Source organism: Parasteatoda tepidariorum, chromosome 4 (genome assembly GCF_982258835.1).
Source record: "Parasteatoda tepidariorum strain Cologne lab strain chromosome 4, Ptep-v5.0, whole genome shotgun sequence".
Taxonomy (NCBI): Eukaryota; Metazoa; Arthropoda; class Arachnida; order Araneae; family Theridiidae; genus Parasteatoda; species Parasteatoda tepidariorum.
The window spans coordinates 85,484,509-85,503,577 of NC_141758.1; the positions used below are offsets into that span (position 1 = coordinate 85,484,509).

General features: G+C 28.4%; 1 protein-coding gene across 50 annotated transcripts in view; it reads right to left on the reverse strand.

The window, feature by feature from the left end:
• The window catches only part of LOC107455144 (uncharacterized), a 165,349-nt gene that overhangs the window by 54,390 nt on the left and 91,890 nt on the right, over positions 1 to 19,069 (reverse strand). For all 50 annotated transcript variants that reach the window (XM_071182525.2, XM_071182547.2, XM_071182534.2 and 47 more), the window contains exons 3-7: positions 18,037 to 18,089; positions 7,973 to 8,008; positions 5,593 to 5,628; positions 5,153 to 5,179; positions 696 to 731 (exon numbers count right to left, since the gene is read on the reverse strand). In XM_071182525.2, the coding sequence (XP_071038626.2) occupies positions 696 to 731; positions 5,153 to 5,179; positions 5,593 to 5,628; positions 7,973 to 8,008; positions 18,037 to 18,089 (188 nt within the window). The remainder of the gene's footprint in view (positions 1 to 695; positions 732 to 5,152; positions 5,180 to 5,592; positions 5,629 to 7,972; positions 8,009 to 18,036; positions 18,090 to 19,069) is intronic.

The window sequence follows — 19,069 nt, forward strand, 5'->3', positions numbered from 1 at the left end:
CGTCTGTCCTTGCGAAAAATATTTTAAATTATTATGTTTCTCGGCATTTGTTTTGTTTATCTAAAAGCAGAAGAAATTATTCCAATCGAAACAATTTATAAAACTCACTTTATGATAAAAGATTTTAATATTATGGAATAGAAATGAAAAAAAAAATCAAAATTAATTTTTTTAACGTTATATTTACCATAATAAAAATTAAAAAAATATCGTTTCCATACAACCTTGGAAATAATTAATACGTGAAAACATTACAAATGTTACCGTACTTAGAAATTAGATCCTTAATAATCAAAAGTAAACCCTTAAACTACACATTATTTAGTAATTTATTATTTTAAATTATTTTATTTCATGAATTAAATTTTTTTAACAATAATAACTTAGTATTTGAGTATTTTTTAATTTAATAACAGCAAAAATATGTAATTTTATGCAATACTATTTTCACGTCTTAGATTCAAAAGTTAAAAAATTAAAAACGCAGTTATAGTTAAAAACAACATCTGAGGTTCACATAAATGAATGGTGATTATCTTACAGATGAACCATACCTCATAATGTTAATAAGCGCTATAAATTTTCAACAAATAGATATAAAAGGTTTTAATAATACGCGTTTAAATGTTTAATAAACTTTGTTTAATAAACTAATTATGTTTAATAAACTTTTTTTGCAAAAAAGAAATACTTACTTTCGTAGTTGTGAATAAATCAAATCCGCTTTCTCCCTAGAAATAAAATTATACAGAATTAATGAGCAATAAATCTTAATAGTCGTAATGCGCAATGAAGAAAAATATTTTCAGCAGATTTATATTCAGCAAATTTATTATCAACAGACCGATTTTTGAGAGACTTTAATTTAATTTGTCCTAATTAGAAATGGAAATATAATTTAATCTTCTTTAAAGGAATCATTTTTTAAATTTTTTTATTTTATAACCGTTGCTAAACAGCCTCTCCAATTTTGAGTATATGACTATCGAACTCCAACTATTCAACTAATGGATGTTCAACTCCGTATACTTGTAATTTTGAACCCAATCCAAAAGACGGGGGAACTCCTGGTTCAGGAGACATTCGCTTTAGTGGAAGACTTTTTGGATAGAATAAACCTCTGCGTTACCTGGAGAGGAAAACCACTAAAATCTTCCACGTTTAGCCTGATGCCAAAGGGACTCTAACCCATGATCCGTCTACCACTAAGGTGCCAGCCGGATGCGGAATAGTTTTCGGGTGCTAAACTTGACTACATAACGAATAATATTTAACTCTGTCCAGAGGAGTGTGTTTGGAATATCTACGTAAGCTCATTTATGTATATTATATTATATAAAATTGTAAAAACATTTAAAACAAAAGCAATTATTAAATATTCATATAGTCTAACAGTCATGTAATTGTTCAGTGAAATAAGTGTCAATGAGAGTGAAATAAGTAAAATGCTCTAGGAAAAATGTGAATTGCTGACAAAAATATTTCTAAACCTTGTAAACTCATACATGAAAATATGTATTGTAGTAGGAATTAATTTCATTGAATTTTAATTTTCAATAAATTTATTCAACTTATTTTACAGTATTTAATTAAGGAGAATGCTGCATTGAGAAATATATAAAAGTATTAAAATGTTTAATTAGCCAATATTAATATTAACAACGAAAAGAATTTAACATGACTAAAAAGAATTCTAAGCAACATAATTCCATCGTCTCAGAATATCGCATTTAAACTAATTTTTAAGCGAAACATTCTTGAATTTTAATTTAAAGTGATTCTCAAAAACATTGAGGAGAGAGAGGAGGGAAATTAAAATAGAGACGACCAAACGGTTTGCATTTATGAAAGTGTACTTGATTTAATTAAGGCAACCCTCTCTAATATTCTGATGATAGCTTTTCCTTTCCCCCCTCCCTCCATCCCCTTATGCTGAATTCATCTAACTATAGAATGTACTCAATCGTTTGGGGAAAATCTGTTTTTGACATGCCCATACAAAAGAGGAGCCTCTAGTTTTATGCAATATTGCATACATACATAAATTCTCTCTTTCTTTTAGATTTAAAATTTAGTAATTAATTGCTTGGAAAATGAGGTAAAAGTTACTCCAATTGTGATTTTTTTAAAAAGAAAAAAAGATACAAAGGAGTAATGAACAATGGGGACTCAAAGATTTTGTTTGAACTTTTAGTGAAAAATTTAACTTTTGTTGGCGTGAATGAGATTTAGAAAAGTTCATACGAGAGTATATGAAATATGTCTGACTTATATGGATATGGAAATAAACATTTTTAAAGATAAATTTCATTTAGTTCAAATGTTAAATTCAAATCACTTGAAAATGTTATAATCTACTCTATTTAATTAGAAAATATCTCAAGTTTACCAATTACGATAATATATATTTATGTTTCTAATTCTGTACAAGTGTTTCAACTGTATTTTTATTAATATTTCAATCTGTTTTTCATTTGCGAACAAATGAAATAATAATGTATTTTTTTTATCATTACAAATAAACAATCTACTTACGAAATGATCCACGGCAATTAAGGTTTAAAACTTTATTTTTGTACTTCCATACCATTCTTAATGGTATTTCATTACTTAAGAAAGTATTTAAGGCAGTTAACATTTACATTTGTGTATTTGTAGTTCTAAGCTGTTCTGAATTCTTACTTGATTAAAAACGTCATTCGCTACAAATATATACCAATAGGAAATAACAGTTAACGTGTTTCAAGCACTCAAAAACAGGCATCCATTTTCCAGATTTATTTTCCGGATGTGAAACGGCTTTCGTTTCTTGGGATTATTTGTTGAACATTCTCCATGGTATTTTTTTGTAGTTTAAACTATTTTAAAGGGTCTTTTATTATCTTCCAAGAAAGTATTTGAGGTAATAAGCATTTACATACGTATATTTTTAGTTTTTGATTATTTTCTAAGGTACTTTATTAACATGAAATGGATTTAAGCAATTGACAATAAATGTCGTACATTTTCTTTTTATGAATCTCGGTACTTCATTACTTAACTAATAATTGGATTTGAATCTATTAAGATTTACATTTAATAATCGTCACTGAACAGCCGACCCAATTTTCGGGATTACGACTACTAATGTTAACTCCGCAGCCTTGTAATTTTGAATCCAATCCAGAAGACAAGGGAACTCCTGGTTCAAGTACTGAGAGAAATTTGCCCTCGTGGAGAAGTTTTTAAAGGAACTAACCCTCATTTGCGTTGCATGGAGAGGAACACCATGAGAACCTCACACCGTTAGCCTAACGGCAAGGGGACTCTAATCCGTGATCCGTCCACCACTGTGGATATTTCACGTCACCACTGCGGTCGTGCAAGCCGGATGCGGAATTCGTATCGACCAGCCATCGCCGGGATCGAACCCCGGTTCACCTGATTGGAAGGCGAACGCTCTACCACCTGAGCCATTGTGACTCAAGATTTACATTTGTAGTTCTCAACGCTTCTAAGGAATATTTCATTACCTATCCACGAAGTGGATTCGTAGCTATAATCTATTCTCAATGTTACTATTCGCATCGTATTTTCGTAAGTTTTAACCATTCTCAGGACTTTTTTTTATTTAATCACCGTTGAAAAATAGCCTACGCAGGTAAAGATGGGCAATACCGTTCATTTCCCTAACATTACAGATTTGAAGTTGACTCAAAAGTCGGATAAACTATATTTGAGGGTGCCCCTTGATTCTCGCCACGATATGATCGCGGTTGAACGCCGAGCTGGGCGATGTTGAAACACAATCGTGATTCTGATTGGTTTAGATTTTAGCGTTTTTTTTTTAAATGTTCAACGGTTATAATTTCAGAGGTCCATTAGTTCTACGTTGGATACCGACTGGTAAAGTTACTTTTGAATCTGGTTAATAAGATCGAAGGTAGGTGGGCAGTCATAAAAAGGGATTTAAAAAAAAAATGTCACCGTTAGTCCGGTATCACAGACGCCATTTTCGATTCGTATTTCGTCGAATTTATGTGGCGATGGAGGTACATAGATTCTATTCATGATGAATTTAGACAGTATCTAACTGTTATTAGATAATTCTGTGCACCTAAATCTAAGAATATTCAAGCTTAATGAAGAAGTTTTCTTTTCCTTCTCTTTCTGCGCCTACTCCATTAATTTTAACTTCGATTCAAAATTCTTTTTATTGGATTTATTAATTGTGCTTATATTGGGTTCATTGCAAGCTTTATCCTATGTTTTGTTGAAATTTTCCAATGTTTTATTGAAATATCATTATGTTTTGGCCGCCATTCCTGTTACCACAGTGTTCCGCGCAAACAGGAATAGCGCCAAACATAAGTCGCCAATTTCGCCAAGGGGCACCATCAAGTATATTTTTACCCAAAAGTCGAGTAAAATTGATAAGTCGAGTATAAAAGCAAAATTAACCAAGTGGAAAGTTTCAGAATAAAACTGGCCTATCCTTGCTTTATATGGAATGAAGATCCATGAAAAATTTACATTATTTATCCGATAACAATGGGACTTAATCCCATGATCTGCGTACTGTTACAGATCGTTTGTGCAGGACCTAGCTGATGCATGAGATTTGAAACAGACATTACAGAAGAAAATGCAATATTCAACTTGAACGATTTTTAAGGATAATTTATGTTTTGGTGAAAGATATTCAAATTTATATCTTTTTAGTTGTTTCTTTCTAATTTTATAATATTTTTTTGAAATTTAGAAATACAATTTAATGTTGAATTAAGCATCTAAATGATATAATCATGCCTTAGCTGTCATTTAAATGAATTAGGAGCTTCAGACTTTTCTAAAACAGCGCAACGAATGTAAATTTTTGGTACTTACGTGTTATCCAGCCGACCTTTTAATGCCAAATTTGCAAAAAAGTTTTAAATGGTTCAAACTTAAATATTATCTCATTTTTTGCATGTTTTAAGTTACATTTATGTTTGTCATTTTCTTTGTAATCAATTACTATATTAAAATAAAATTGAAATATATGAAAATGATTTTGGCGTGATGTTGGCGAAAATGGTCGACAGGATAATTTATAAATACCAAATTTCTTCACTTACAAAGTGTACAAAAATTAGTGTTTTCAATGGTATTGAACAAAACAAAATAAAGTTACCTTATCTCCTTTTTCTCCCTTTTCTCCCTGAAACAAAGATAGAATTAAAATAATTGAATGCATAAATGTCAGAAAATTATTAAAAATACTTACTGTTTTTAAATTGATGTATGCTTTCAAAATTAACAAAAGATAAAGATACTAAATGGACGCTTCTTAACTAATTATGCATATTTAAAGACGTAAATATTTAAGAACAAGTCATTAACAACAAGTAAATAAAACAAGTCATTAAAAATACTTTTAAAATTTACTTTTTTCTTTACGTGATTTTCATTACTTATCATGCAAGTTTAAACAAAAGGTTTCAATCTGCAACTAAAAATATTGAATTATGTAAAGAAAAAAAACAAGCTAAATTATTTAAAATTACTTATGAAATATTACTTAGATTTCGTTAGTTTGATTGTAAAGTTATAAATTAAAGAAAAAAAGCTTACTGGTTCTCCTTTAGGACCATCAATTCCAATAGCTCCCTAAAAAAATTAAAAACAAAAGAAAGATAATTTAGGTAAATCAGTCCATATTTTAGCAATACAGAATGTATTTAGACACACAGAATACTATAAATTAATTTGGTGATACAAAATTATCTAAAATTACTTCATATTTTATATAAAATATGAATTATATTTGAATGAAATATGAATATGATAAAATATGAATTATATTTATACTCATATAAATATAATAGTACATATTTTATCAATCTATAAATATTTGCTAAATACATATTTTATTAAATAATGCAAATTTTCATAGTAGAATAATATATAGTAATTGATGCTACAATCCTTTTTTTTTAAAGTTTTGTAATCAAAGATCTTATAGCATATTTATTTTAGAATTCTTTTCAAAAATTGAATCATTAAAAAACTATAAGGGATCCGCTAGAAAATCGACCAATGATTGCCGCTAAAAATGGCAAATCTAGCTGAGGTGGCTCAACATATAGCGCTTTTAAAAACGGAAACTGTAATAACCAAAGAGAGCATTCTCACCAAATGTTATCTCTTCCGTAATTCATCCTATCAGGTTGTTCAATTCAGCTGCGGCAATCTCATACTATTAAGCTAGGCAGAAGTGAGTAGTCTTTGTCGATAGATCTCTATTTTAGCATTTTGTCGAAAGCGCTTATTTTCACGAATTTATATATTACGAATTTATTTTACGATTTACATGTCATTTATTTGAATTTAAATTAATTTTAATGACTTAGTATGTACTAAAAAGATGTAATTTAAAAAAAAATAATTTGTAATAGGGATTTGAATGATTGTTTTGAATTCTCAGAATTTTATGCATTTGCAATGTACCTAAGTTAGTAGCGAGTGAAGTGAGCTTGGTTTGCAAAGCAAACCATATAAGATTGGGTGGCAATTTTCGGGGGTTGGCGAGCGTTAGCGAGCAGGGGGCGCAGCCCACTAGTAAATATATATTAGGTGAAAAGGATTGGTAAAAATCAAATATTATTTCAATGCTCGATTTAATGATGTTTAACATAGGTATAAAGATAAATAACGATATTATAAAAGAAGATATGGTATAAAACTTGAAATTGTACGCGTATAATGACCTCGTTAATAATTATTTGAAGAATTTATAGATCCTTATTTATGCATACACTTTATTTTCTTCAAGGTGTGGTATCCGCTTCAGCTTGGGGGAGATCTATAACTGCTATGAAAAACCTAATAATTGCCAATTACTACTCGATACAACTATTTAAGAAACGCGAATTAAAATTGATGTATTTTAAGGTAAGTCATTAAATTTCTTAAATTTGTTTCTGTTGGTGACATAGAAATGAAATGTAATGTTCAATGTAAAGTATCTCAAAAATATAATCCAGTTTCAAATGTAAAATCTATTCCCTATGAACGATATTTTTAAACAATTAAAATCTTATTTTAAATTTTATGTATAAAATTTTTTTTTGTTTAGATTTTCCTTTCGTATCATTTCGATAAAAGGTTATCACATTATTATTACATTAGTTACACAGTGACATTATTATTATTATTGTAATCATTTTTTTATTAAATGTTTCTAAAGAAATTTGGAAGGATTATTAAAAATGATCATGATTAAGATCTGAAAAACAGCGTAGTATTGGCAAATTTCGATATTCCAGATGGATTGATGGCGAATGACGAATGCAAATTTTTTTGACATCTTATTTTTTTACTCATAACTTTGCCATCAATGGCAAACTAAAAGTTTAAGTTTTATTTTGTTATGTCACCAGCATTGAACCATATTGGATTAGTATCTACCAATGCACAACTTCATATCCTTTAAAATTGTGAACCCAATTCAGGAATCTAAGAACTCTTCTTTCAAGCATTAGGACAAAATTGCCCACGTGAATACGTTCTAAAACGTTCAGCAAAAATATTGAAATGAAAAATGTCTGAGAACATGAAAACAATTCTTACAATAAAATAAATAGTAGAAAACAAATTTAATCTTTAGAAAAATTGAAGACATTTTAAACCATTTATTAAAATTAAGCCATATATTTTGCATTATTTTAAGTTATAATTAATGCAATAAAATGTTTAGTAACCATAAATTGAATTCCCTCCTACATTGAAAAAACAGATACATTTTGTTTCATTTTTTCTACCCCAATAATTTTGTTTTTTAAACTTAACATCATTAAAAAAATATCATAATTTTTTTATCTAGCGAGCTTAAATAAATTGTTAGTGCAAGTATAGTAAGCTTTTGTGTACAATATTTAAAAATTAATTATAAATTTGATAACTTTATAAAAATAAAAAATTTCGCATTTCAAATCAAGTTAAGCGTACTTACCGGAAATCCAGGTTTGCCAGGTGGCCCAATAGGACCCTAAAATATCATAAAGCATTATTTTGTTTTAGAATACAATTACTAATTTTAAAATTTTTTACTAAACTCTGTTGCAAGTTAAAAAAAAAGATCCATTATCCCAATGGAGAGAACCTGTTTGCATCGAAATGCACATCACATGCATGATAAGCTCCCAGCGCAAACGTATATCAACATCAACAACATGTTGCACAGCTTTCTTTTTGTTTTCTTTCTTATTAACAACAACAATAAATAAACAAGTAATAGGAATTAATAAAATGATGTATAAAATTCGCAACAAATATACATAATTTTGTTCGCATTTAAGGAAACTGATGAAAGAATAATAAATATTGTTTCTTGCAGATGACTTTCTCTTATAGCAAAACAAAAGTAAAAATTCTTTATCTCGCATTTGATTTGTTAAGAGCATATCAGCGCAAGAAGCACCCTTTTAAGTGGTTCACTCAAATTCAACACTCTTGCAACGTCGTATAGTTGTTTCTTTTTAAGAACGAATGTTCTCTTTATTTATCGAAATGTGCCACCAAATTTAGGATTTTAGTAAAACTACGAAACTGTAACCTTTATTTAATAATTTTATGATAAATATCGTAAAAGATGGAACGAACTAAATTTCTCTCCAACGAGTATAACTTTAAAAGGTTTTACATTCTTTTGAAAGCATATTTGTATAATTTGATAACAAAATAAAACGGAACTGCATGCATTTTCAGATGATTCTTTAAATTCTATACAGCAATGGTCTTTTCATAACTTGCAACGAAGTATAACTAAATAGTAATGAAAAAGTCTCAATAATAAAGTTTTAAATATTAGAGTTTAAAAAAATATACTTTGTAACACTTTTAATTTCTAATGAATAATGTTAAAGCCATTTTTCGTATAGCATACATTTGAACTTACATAAGATATTTTAAAATAATTTGCTAAAATATTATGTTTTATGTTATCCCTAAAAGAGTTTGCATGTATTCAAAAAAGAATTTTTTATTGAAATTACAAATTAGGTAAGAAAGTTTTGGTAGATTTTAAAAAGGACTGTAAACAAAATACTGTTATTGCGTTAGATTCCATTGAATATAGCTTAGTGCTTTTTACTTTCTTTTACCAATATTAACAATTTTGGTAAAAGAATATTGTTATTGTTTAAGATTTCATTGAATACATCTTAGTTATTTTTACTTTCTTTCACCGATATTAATAATTTTGGAGCGCTTTGATCTATAATATTGTGCACAGTTAAAAATTTCTGGGAAAAATGATGAAGTAGCAATTTATTTAATCGTTATCTCACCATGTTTATTACCTTATTTGCAAAAACCATATTTACAAAAACCTTATTTACAAAACCAAATAACCATAAATATTTGATATTCAAACTAGTAAGTATGAGAAAAAAACGTTTATTGATTTTTTTCCTAACACTTAACCACCAGATTTCTCTCCGCCCCAACTAGGCCTACCTTACGAAACCATTTTGTACCGTGCAGCTCGGTACATACTGTAGCTCAGAGGACTAATCCGTCAATCTCATGACCGGCTGAACAGGGATTCGAACCCAAGTGTTGAAACCATAATATTTCGTCAATTCCGTGAATACATGAAAAGTGTCCCGAACTCTTTAATCGGTGACTCTAGGCTATTAACCCCTTAACGACCGGTTAATTTTCAAGAAAACGGTCATAAAAGGGCTTATTTTTTTATTAGTGCTATTTGATTGGTGCTGACATCTAGTTTAAAATAAACTAAGTATCTACAACCTTAAAAATATCCTGGTACTGCCATATGCTGAGTAAAATGAGAAATAAAATGGTTTCCGGGCAAAAGAAATGGATTATTTTTATTTTTATTGGCGTGTTACTACTGAATACTCCAGCCCGGAAATATCACGGGGACTTGAAATAGAGGGCGAAATCTCCCTCTATCATTTTCACGGGAGCGAGAAGGAAGGGGCTAAAATACGAAGCTATCATTCACGCATAAATGGTGCATCACTCACAGAGTTCCAATGTCAGTTTAAGTTACATTTTTATGGTTTAAAATCTATGTTAATTGTAAATGGCGACAAAACCACATTGTTTTGTATTCAATGTTTTTTTTTTAATTTTACCAGTTGTAAAGAGATTCAAAACCGCAAAGGCAAAGAAATGTGTCTAACTATAAAGTTCATGATTAATCCTATTGATGAACTGCTGCCGGTTATTTTTCCCTAATTTCAGAATGAAAATTCGAACAGTGTGGAACTTTGTTACAAATTTTATACTGCGGTGAGTAGAACCTCGTTGTTGTGAAAATTAAACTACATTACTAGACACTACAGCCCGAATTGAACCAAAGCATTATTCGAATTGACATTTTAACAAAGTTGCAGCAAATTTGTACGGTATTGCGGTTCACCGTACCGATATTAGAGTTTAACATTCAGCAGATTTTTCCGAGTGTGTTTAGTTTTAGTAACTGCAACACATGAAAGATAACTTTCTAAAACTTATTGATTTGAAGTAGCTAAATATAATCTTATTCTTTCAAAGCATGAGATTGGTTCGAAATTAATTAAATTTTCAGGAAAAATAACAGTTTTTGTAATGGCAGAGAAAACATGTGAAAATAAAGCATATCAGCATTATTCGAATTAACATTTTAACAAAGTTGCAGCAAATTTGTACGGTATTGCGGTTCAACGTACCGTTATTAGAGTTTAACATTGAGCAATTTTTTCCGAAAGTGTTCAATTTTAGTAATTGCAACACATAAAAGATAACTATCTTAAACTTATTGATTTGAAGTAGCTAAATATTATCTTATTCTTTCAAAGCATGACATTGGTTCGAAATGAATTAAAAATTCAGGAAAAATAACAGTTTTCGTAATGGAGGGGATAGAGAAAACATATGAAAATAAAGCATATCAGAATACACAAAATAATTCAGTTTTTTTTCCTTCTTATCTTCGGCAATTGAACCTTATGAATAGCATATTTCAAAATGATCTAAAACAGGCATTTGCCTCGAAATCGTTTGAGTGATTTATGATCAGATATGATGAGTGGTTCTACTATGGCGACGTAAATTTATTGATGCGTGCGGCAGAAATTATTGCTATCTTCGACTGGCTACATTTTAAAGATAAAGTTGATGATATAGTAAAGAAACCTTTAATTAATGGTTCACGTTGTATTAAAAGCATAATTAAACGATATTTTATTTATTTTAAGTGTGCTTATCTTTTTAAAAATAAACGATGATATTAAAAAAATAATAATATCTAAGTGTTAAAGTAGGCGTGTTTCACTCGATTCCTCACGAGGGTTTAATTTGGCACTTTTCATAACTCAACTAAAATTGCACATAAAAAATTTACTGGAAACTGAAATGCATGTTATAAAATTTTTCAAGAAGCGTTTTAAATATTTTTCAGCAAAGTGATTATCGTTGATAAATTTTAACAGTAAAAGAGTTCTTGTATATAATAAATTTTGGATCAGTATAATCAGGTATTAGTTTACCTGATTTAAGAATTTGATGCGTGATACATTTTCCACCTCCCAACCAATTTTGAATTTCTTGAATAAAAATATTTATAATAATCCATTTAATGAAGGTTACATGACATTTCTTTTCTATTTTTTTTAAAATCTGAAAAGTGCATTTCAATGCATTTATTTTGTCATAATATGAGCTAAAAGTTCAATTCATGAGCTTGAATTTAACCTGTGATATTTATAATTTATCACAATTTTCTCAAGGCTTTTTATATTACCTTAATTTTATTTCATTAGTTCTCGTTGAGTTTTCGTTAAGTTTGTAGAAATACTCACGGGGGAAATCATTCGGGCTAAATTACCGTACTGTATATTAATGATATTTCTGGTAAAGAAACAACAACATGAATCTAATTAATAAAACCAGAATAGATTGTATCATACTTAAACCAGTCATTTGGAAAATTTGACGTTCATATTTTAGCAGCTTATCCGAAATTCTGGTATTCAAAATTTTAGTTTTTATTGTTCCCTATTTAGTGAAAAGTACAAAACTGAAAACCGTAAATTTGCTTTTAATATAGTTTATAAAGGTTAATAATCGAATAAGGGTTTTTGTACCATGCTGTAAGGTTTCATGATAAAATTACCTAATTTTACCACATACTATAAAACTCGGTTTTGCTGTTTATTTTACAAAAATCATTACAAAAGTGCTTCGGTAAAAATTATCGAGCTTTTTGGTGTTCCCCTAAAGTCAGAAACAGTGTAAATTTTACCATAGTCTAGAAGTTTAAACTATACTTTTTTCCACCGTGTGCTTCAAAAGCGTAAGCATCAATATAAGAAACAAGGAGTTTTAAAATATGAATTTGGTGACGTCATCACCGGACTTTGAGAAATTATACTTATTTTTTAAATTTTTTTTAATAACGGCAGACACTAAACTTTCGTTCTTCGCCTTAGAAGATTCCGGAAGTTTTGCTCATTTACTGTTACTCAGTGGGCACCTGTGAACCAAAGTCACGGAGGCGAGCAACATTACCCACGCCACACTGCCACAAATACCCGTTCATAGGGTGGGCCACATTCACACATCAGAAGACAACACAGAGCGAGCGAAACATCCATGCCCAGAGCGGGATTCGAACCCGCAGCCATTGGCTTCGCAGTCAGGCACGCTAACCACTTGGCCACCTGGCCGGCGAAATTATAAATTATTAACGTTGATTTTAACCAACAATAGCATTGATGATAGCCTAACATAGGAAACCTAACATAAATAATTCATAAAAACTTGTGACAAAACTAATTTTAGATTGGTTAGAGCTTCAAGCTAGTAAATCGTTATTATAAAATACTTATCGAATTCTATGAAAATTTTTTTCATTGAGATGTAGGTGGTTGCAGGGAGTTTTAAAGAAGACAGTTAAGTTCTCAGTGTTTTCGAACGTATGTATACCAAATTGGGTTGCGGATCGGTTCAGAATTGCGAATTTGAATGAGGTACATATAAACCTTCTGCTTTGTTTATATAGATTAATATTTAGCTTACTTGAATTAATGAATTCATGTATTAATAGTACAAATGAAGAAAAAAATCGTTTTTATTTTTGACGCAGAGAAATAATAGTACTGAAACGAAATTCTATATGTTAAAAAATGCATACCGTAAACCGGGGCGAGTCTACCCATTTTTTCAGTTAGTCAACTTTCAAGTGGTCAAACTTTTGTAAATATTAAGGAAAAAAGGCTTTTAATAGGTGTTTCGGAATCGCTATTTATCCCTCTTTAAAGCTGCGAAATCGATTTTAGAAAATATTAACAGTTACGCTGTTACTGTATATTTTTATATAACTGCTGACAAATCTCTCGTATGGGGCGAGTCTACCCATTCTACTAAAATGAATGTTGACATTGTAAATGATCAAATTTTACTATTAAATTGTTATTTTAGTTACTATATAGGATATTTATGAAGTAAAATTCATAACTTTATTATATATTCCATTTTTTTATTTATAAAATAACACAAATTGAGTATTTGATCGATTATCACATTTTGATCACAGTTTTGTTTTTATAATCATAAACATTATAAAATAACATTTTTTTCTGATTATTGTTGATAAAAATAAATTAAAATTAATATAAATTTACAATTAAATAATTAGTAAATAATAATAATTAAAGATTATTAACAAAATCGAAATTCAAACATTGGGAATCATGAAAAATCCTTTTCCCATTCTTTTAGGAGGTAATAATAATTTATAAATAATAATTTATTTAACTTGCATTAAATAAAAAAAGTTAATTTTGTAATATAGAAATTGAAAAAATAGGTAAAATAAACAAATTTTATATTTACATTTATATTTAACCTATACATTTTCTTATTAATGATAAATTTATCAATTCAGAATTAAAATAATATACTCAAATTCATTTAAAATGACTTAATTTTAATATAAACAAAGTTCTAAATTATATTATTATGCTTTATTAAAACTAAATACAAATGAGTAGACTCGCCCCGCGAATTCTGGCTTTTTGTTTACAACAGCAAAACTTACATTCTTTTTGTTTTTTTTTCATATAAAATTAATGTAATCTTAGTCTTAGATAAGTTTATCACTTAACCAAAGTGAAAATAGTAATAATAATAATATACTTACGGAGCACCAACTAAAAGTTTGCTGATTTTCAGTACAAATCTCGCAAAAGACGTTTGAACAGGTCGGTTAAAAAGACACCAAATAAATAAAAATGGATCAAACTACTACAGCGCCATCTTCCTTAGAGTCTGAACTAAGTCCTCCATCGGTAAAATTTTTTTTATTTGCAATTTAAAATAGTGAAAATTAAATAAAACTAAAATGGGTAGACTCGCACCGGTTTACGGTATCACTGTTAGTTAGTCTGGCTCGCTACGTAGGCATGCGTAATAAAGTGGTTTATTGCAATAAAAAATAGCAAGTATTATTTCCAGTACCAAACTGATATCAGCTTCAAGAGTTGAACAAAATTCCACTTACTAAAATTATTGTAAACAGAATTCCCCCTAGATACACATCCTATACTAATTTTATACTTTAATTCAACTCACGCTGAAATTGGTAATGAAAACAATTGAAAACAAATATTGTAAATAAAACTATATATGAAGCTGAATTGTTACTTTTGAATTCAATTCTGCTTTGTATTTTTGTAAGTTGAATGTACTTATTAAAAATTATTCTGTTCAGTAGCTTGTAGATCTAATCAATAAAAAAATAGTTTTATCACATGTTTCTATAAATTCTTAAACTTAGGTTTCCTGTATTAGGCTACAGGTTTACTTTTTAAATTTTTTTCGGCTGTTGAAGCTTTAGCGATCGTCTTTCTTTTGGTGGAACGTCAAGTTTTAATGAGTAAGTTTCATTAGCAATTGTGCACATATTAAGTAACAAAGATTACGAATTATTTTAAAAATACGTAGTGATCTAATTTTTATTATTTTGAATATATTTTGTGAGTGAATGAAGAATGAAATTTTTTCATCGTATCATTTTATCAGTATTATTCTTAAAATTGGTTTTTATGTCAAACAGTTGAATTCACGGGTCTTATTTTGATTTCAATGTATGCATAAACTGAAAATAAACTAGCTAAAGTATGGTTTGCATTAAAATAAAAACGAAAACTGAAGAAAATAAGCACTGAGAATGGTTATCAGAGAAACATACTTCTTCATTGTTGAATTTTGTATTTTTCATTCGATTCGAAATACTAATGAAATTTTTCATAAATGAATATCTTTGTTATTATTCATTTAATTAGAAAAAAATGGTTTTAAATTCCTTTTTTCAAAAGTATTTTAATAAAATAATTTCAAAAACATAGGGGAATTATTAAATAAATGATGAATTATTAATTGGATATAAATTTAATTATATAAGTTCAGAAAATCATTACTGGTTAGAAAATTTCCTTACTCTTGGAGCCCCTGTTACCCTTCCACGGAAACCTAGGTATCCACGGAACACCATTTGGGAAGTGCTGTATTAAGCTACCAAAAGTAAAATCAACGTTAATAATTTCACAACTTATAGAAACAACGTCACTGAATTCGTATTTCAAAAGGTGTATGAGGTAGGATAAACTTTAAAAGAATGTTTTGATTAATCTAATAACATAAAGCCACCGAAAAGGGCAACAAATAGTAATAAAAATAAAATAAATGGAATTATTTTAGCTCAATTAATCGTATCGGTATATATATTTAAAGTTTTTTGCATGATTTTGTAGCTCTGATAAATACCAATTTATTGATCATTTTCTCTCTTTTTTTCACCCTGTACGAAGAACAGGTATTCAGCTATTATTTCAATCAAGAAGATTCAGTATTGAGACTGGACTATCAAACAAATAGGTACTGAGTAATTAATTCAATCATTGGAGCTTCATATTCCTATATACAATATTTCGTATCATAATTCAGCCAATAGCGTGAAACTTAATATATTTTTTCTTTTCTTTTCAAAAACAAAATAAATCTAGAAATACCAAAATATCAAAACTGAGGAGTGTTTTTTTTATACATAAGACTAATGGCTCAACTTATTTCTTTTGAAATGAAACAAAAAATACCTTTTAAAAATTGTCATTAAAAAACTGTTCCGAAAGATAAAATGAGAGTTTTTAACACGACGCTAATACAATGCTGAACGTCATCACGTAATATTTGTAAAAAGGATTAAAAATCACGACATGTATCCAAGTAATTGCCTAGCAAAAGAGGAGAGTTTCATATAGATAAGAACTAACTTTAAGACAGTCCATGGACTAGTTCCATTAACGAATTAAGTGCTTCTTCCTAACATTTCTAAAAGTTTTCATTTGTTACGAGTCAACTCAGTTATTTGGTTTTTAGTTCCAGTCTCCAAAATGTCTGAAATAAAATGCATTTAGCTGATAGCGGAGTGACTTATACAAGGAAGATATGAGTGTTCTATTAAAAAGGTGAATGAATGGATCTTTTATAGAATTAAAAATGAGTTCAATTTAATCTCTTTATTTCAGTTTTTGTTAAAAAAAAATTTTTAAAGGAAAAGGGAGTATAATGATGTTTTAATCCAGAACGTAGTAGAATTTATCCCCCTGGGGCGAACAATGCAAAATTGTGTGGCTCTTTTTCAATTAAAAGAAAAAGAAATAATAATTTATGTAATAAAGATTTAAAGGAGAAACATAGATAATTGCTGACAATGCTCGTGTCCAAGCATGCTTGGACACGAACATTTCGCTTTCGGCTGACCACCTAACCGGAACATCTGCTCGCAAGAAAACTGAGATGGGCACACTAGGCCTTGGCCCTCTATGGGCTGTCGCTCCACTGAGTTTAGTAGTAGTTAGTTCGTATCCAAGCACTATCCATTATTCACGCCCTTAATCAAAAACCCTTGTATGCCTCACTACTTTTGCTCGATGTTTTATTATATAAGAACTTCTTGGACTATGGTTGGTAAACAAAAACAAGGGTCTTGTAATTAAAATAATTAACATTAAATGAAATTATAATTAAATTTATAATTAAATTTTATTATTAAAATTATAATTCAAATTATAACTAAATTTATAATTAAATTCATAATTAAAATTATAATTAATATTATAATCAAATTTATAATTAAAATTACAACTAAAATGATAATTAATTATTATTATTAATTAATAATAATAAATTGTGTAAAAAATCGCTTTATTTTTTCCTCTTTGATGCACTAGTATTTCGAATTAAATGAGGTAAAACAGCACCAGCACTCAATCTCACGTATGTCCCAAGTTAATGATCGGAAAGAAGGGTGCATGAAGATATTATCTAATTAATAAATAGTTGCATCAGAAATTATTCTAAATTTTAAAACTTACTTCATAATATTTATTGCAAAACACATTAATAAAGCGTTTTCCTATAAATGAACATTAGGCGCATATAAATACGTTATTTTCAGAACGACTTGTCAGAAAAATGGGTTTTGCCTTAATTTTAATGTATTATTATTTTTGAACTAATTCAAATGTAACAAGGCACCTTTTGATCGACAAATAATTTTACCAGAAATTGTTTAAAATTTGAAGCTCATTGTACCATATTAACATAGAGCACATTAATAAATAGTTTACCTATGATTTAATCTTGGGTGCATTTGAAAGAATTCAAAATTACTAAATTGTTTTACCAAAATATTGTATTTTTTTCTTGCTTTTTAGTATTATATTTAAATAAAGCAAAGAACATGAGGCACATTTCAGTTGCAAATTGTTATACCGAAAATTGCTCTCCCCCCCCTTTCTATTGCTCAAATAAGCTAATATTTTCTTGTAATTTGACACCAGCAGGAGTACTTTTTTTATGATTTTAAAATAATCCGACATCAGGCATTAAGCTATGGAATTTCGTCTATGATTATTTTCTCAGGGTAAATAAAAAACGTAATTAAATTTTGAAATTTTCTTTATCTTTTTCGAGTTGTTAAAATTAAATAAAATTTCTTACCGTCGTTCCGGGATCACCTGGTTCCCCTTTCATACCTCTTTTGCCACGGCGTCCTGAAATAGAACAGAAACAAATACAATAACTTGTGAACAGCAATTTTTGAAAATTACGAATGAGATGTTTAGTTTTAAAACGGAACTTACTCATGCAAATTTAAAAAAAAAAAAAATAGCTCCTAGAAATGCATATAGGTTTAACGAGTCCCCAACATATTTTCCATTAAAAATAATTAAAACTTTCTCTTTATTTTTTTATTGCGAATGTATTGCTTAGATTTTAAAACGACAAGAGTCATCCAAAATGAAAAGAAAATTTCCCCTTAAAAGGTATTCTAGAAGGTACCTTTTGCATATTTCCAACGATTTTTCCATTAAAAATTTAATTAAAACATTTTTAAATATTATACAAAGGAGATGCTTAGCTTTAAAATCGGTTATAGTCATAAAATGTTAAAAAAAATAGTACATAAAAAAGTTCGTTTGAAATAATCATTTGCGCGCCTCAAACAATTTTTTCACAGAAAATTAATTGCAACTCATAAAATCTATATTTTTGATTTTGTGTTATTTTAAAATTATGCTATGTGGATAAATTTAACTATTATCAACCTTTTATCAAGTAATTTTTTTAATATTTAAACTGTATATTTTGTATCATTTTAACAAATAATCTATTTATTAACCGTTGTAAAAGTAATGAAATGTAACTGTTCATAGTATCTAGTAACACATATTTTATACTTTTATCAGTTCCCATAAGATTATGCTATATTATTCAAATAATTCATTTCATGATAAATAATACACTTTATGAAGTGTATACTTGATAATTATTTATAAGTAATGATTTAATTAAAGTAAAAAAAAACAAAACAAATCAGACAGTTTGAAAACTAGTTCTATCTTTGAAACGTCCGTAAATGCCATTGGGATAAATTAATTGTTTATATATATATATATATATATATATATATATATATATATATATATATATATATATATATATATATATATATATATATATATATATATAT